This window comes from Propithecus coquereli, unplaced genomic scaffold, assembly GCF_000956105.1.
Source record: "Propithecus coquereli isolate 6110/MARCELLA unplaced genomic scaffold, Pcoq_1.0 Scaffold113, whole genome shotgun sequence".
NCBI classification, from domain to species: Eukaryota; Metazoa; Chordata; class Mammalia; order Primates; family Indriidae; genus Propithecus; species Propithecus coquereli.
The window spans coordinates 3,338,519-3,341,275 of record NW_012135303.1 but is presented as its reverse complement, the minus strand read 5'-3'; the positions used below and the strand labels follow the sequence as shown (position 1 = coordinate 3,341,275).

General features: G+C 36.3%; 1 protein-coding gene across 1 annotated transcript in view; it reads right to left on the bottom strand.

Moving 5' to 3' along the window:
• ALS2 (amyotrophic lateral sclerosis 2 (juvenile)) overlaps positions 1-2,757 on the bottom strand; it is a 100,303-nt gene that overhangs the window by 68,464 nt on the left and 29,082 nt on the right. Inside the window, exon 5 of the mRNA XM_012655087.1 lies at positions 1,370-2,307. Coding sequence (XP_012510541.1) covers positions 1,370-2,307 — 938 coding nt within the window. The remainder of the gene's footprint in view (positions 1-1,369; positions 2,308-2,757) is intronic.

The following is a 2,757-nucleotide window of genomic DNA, read 5'->3' as shown; positions in this document are numbered from 1 at the left end:
CAATAATATTTTGGTTTATATCCTGAAAGCAAGAGACTCTTTCAGTTATATCTCACCAGAAGAGAAAAAACTTATCCTAAAACACATAAATTCCTCATGAATTAGCTGTATGACTGAGACACTATTTACAAAGAATGAATTAAATTTAATAGGAACACACATTGTCGAAACTAGTATACGTCACAAAAATTTCAAATGCTTAACAAAGTAAGTCCAAAGGAAAATGCGATTTCAATGATAGTAATCTAAAAATCAAATAAACTATACAAAATAAACTTTTAACTTTAAATTTAATAAATTAATGACTTTTGAAAAGTCAACCTTTTTTATAACCACATACATTCTAAGAACTTTCTACATGCATGCTTGTTAAATTATTACTTTTGTTTTGTTTAGATTTTATAATACCTTTCTCCAGTTTATTCCTAATCGTTTTAAAAAATTCAAATATCCCCAAGGTTCAGTGAACAGATTGTGAAATAAACACTATTTCTAAAAATACCTCCATGTTCTCATTCTGACAGAGTAAATAACAGGAATAAAAAATGAAGAGCCTATGTGATCTCAAAAACCTAAAAAAAAAAAAGAAAAAAAATCACAGCACAGTTCTTTTATGATTAGATGTCTTTGTTATATTTTGTTTTCTTATCTTAGAGTTTTGGTAAAAAGCAAAATCAAAATGCTACACTAGGAGTAAAACACAAAAATTTCCTTTTATAACAATTTGTTCTAAGCAGGGAGGCTCAAACTTTACTGTACGCTACTGGTAAATAGCTTTTGTCCATTTTACTGAAAGTATTCAAAATGAGAATAGTTTAAATAAGATAAAGAAATAGATTATTACCCAACTCCTCATAAGGACTATAGCTATACCTGAAAAAAACTCAAATATGTAATTGCCTGTAAGTTTTAAATCTGCCTACAATTGAAGGATCTGCCACACAGCAACCTTCCCTGTTAAAGGAAAGGACTTAGAATTCTGGAGAGTGGCACAAATACAGGTAAGAATCATCTTTGTAAATACATAGTTATATTAGATTAAACTATGCAAGGGCCCACTACAATTCAGTACACCTTAGCCATGGGGTGAAAAGTACTAGCATGAAAAAAAAATGCGATTTTGCTACTTACGAAACAAGCCCAACATGACATCTTTCAACATCATAAAGGGCCAGAACTTGAACATAAAAAATGATTCTGAATTAACCCAGGTTCTTTCCATATCTAGTACTATCTGATAAAACAAAATTATAGTCAAACTCAAAAAATAAAAAATGCTACCAAGGTTTAAGCATTTTAAAGTGTCTAAGGAAAAGCTCATACGGTTCAATTCCAGAAATACATTCATATTATAAAATTTAGCAGGTACCTGAGATGCCACTGGCTTTTCACCATTCTCTGAGTCTTCTTTTATTGAACGATCTGACAGTTTCTGCAAGTATTCATTTACTGCCTGGGTGTCAGGGTATGATGGTACGTTTCTGGCAGAAGAAATTTCAGTTGTTCCCATGATGTTTTGTTGGGAGGAAATGGCATCGCCACTCGTGGTCTGAACACTTCCCACATTCAGTTCAGTAGCAACAGGCAGATCATTTGCTACAGGAGTGTTCTCAAATACTTCTCCCTGGCTGTCAAGGGTCTCAGTGCAGGGGCTGATGGCAGTGCTAGCATGGTTTTCTGCCTGGGATTCTGACAGTGTCACACCTAATGGGCAACAATGACTGTCTGATATAATCACATGGTCTTCTTTGTCAGTCATAGTAATTAAGAGCTGGCTGCACTGGTTGCATCTTTCTGGGACTGGCTTCAGATCCTGAGAAGGGAGGCATTGTACAAGTGCTAAGCTGTGGAAAGCACCACAGGCAACTTGTAGCACCACTCGCCCAGCAAGATGTTCTACCTTTTGTGGCTTTGTCACTGGAAAGGTAGTGGTAATGAGACCCAACTGACAACCAGTACCCCATGCCCAAATCTCTCTGCTTATTGACAATGCCAGAGTGTGCTCCTCGCCACATGCCAACTGCAAAATCCTGACTGCTAACAAAGGACTGGTCTCAGAATCAGAAATGCTGACGGGATTTGGCTCCGGCACATACTGCTGGTTGGCCACTGCACACTGGCCAGCAGCATTCTCCCCCCACATGTACACTACACCACTTTCTGTCACTGCTCCACTGTGGAAGCTCCCTGTTGCCACAGTAACAACATATTGCCCAACCAGGGCACTTTCTAGGACAGGGCTACTTGGACAAATCTCTGCTGGTTCACTTCTCCAGGGAAGGGTCCCAAAGCTGTAGACCTCACCATCTGAAGGTTTAAAAAAAAAAAAAAAGAAAAGGAAGTATTAGTGAATTAACTAGAAATTTTATCATTTTCGCAAGCACAGTTGTAGAGATTTGGTTCAAGCATATGATATTTCACATTTATTCATCTTTTAACAAATAACACATTTTAATATTCTGTACTAGAGTGAGAATTTCTGCAAACTGCATGAGGCTACTCCTTTCCTTTAGTCTCATTCTACAAACTCCAGTTCACTACTAATGGCATCCATCATAGGGTATAACAGAAGCAGATTCCAAGTACTCAAGACAAAATAGTAATCATGTTAAGATAAAAGAAGCAGAAGATAAGATAAACACATCCACTAATATGTAAAACATTCACTACCACTAAACAAGTCAGAGCAGCAGAAAATTATGCAATGGTATAAAAATATTAGACTCATTTTGGCCAAGACAAAAAAATTAGCTTCAT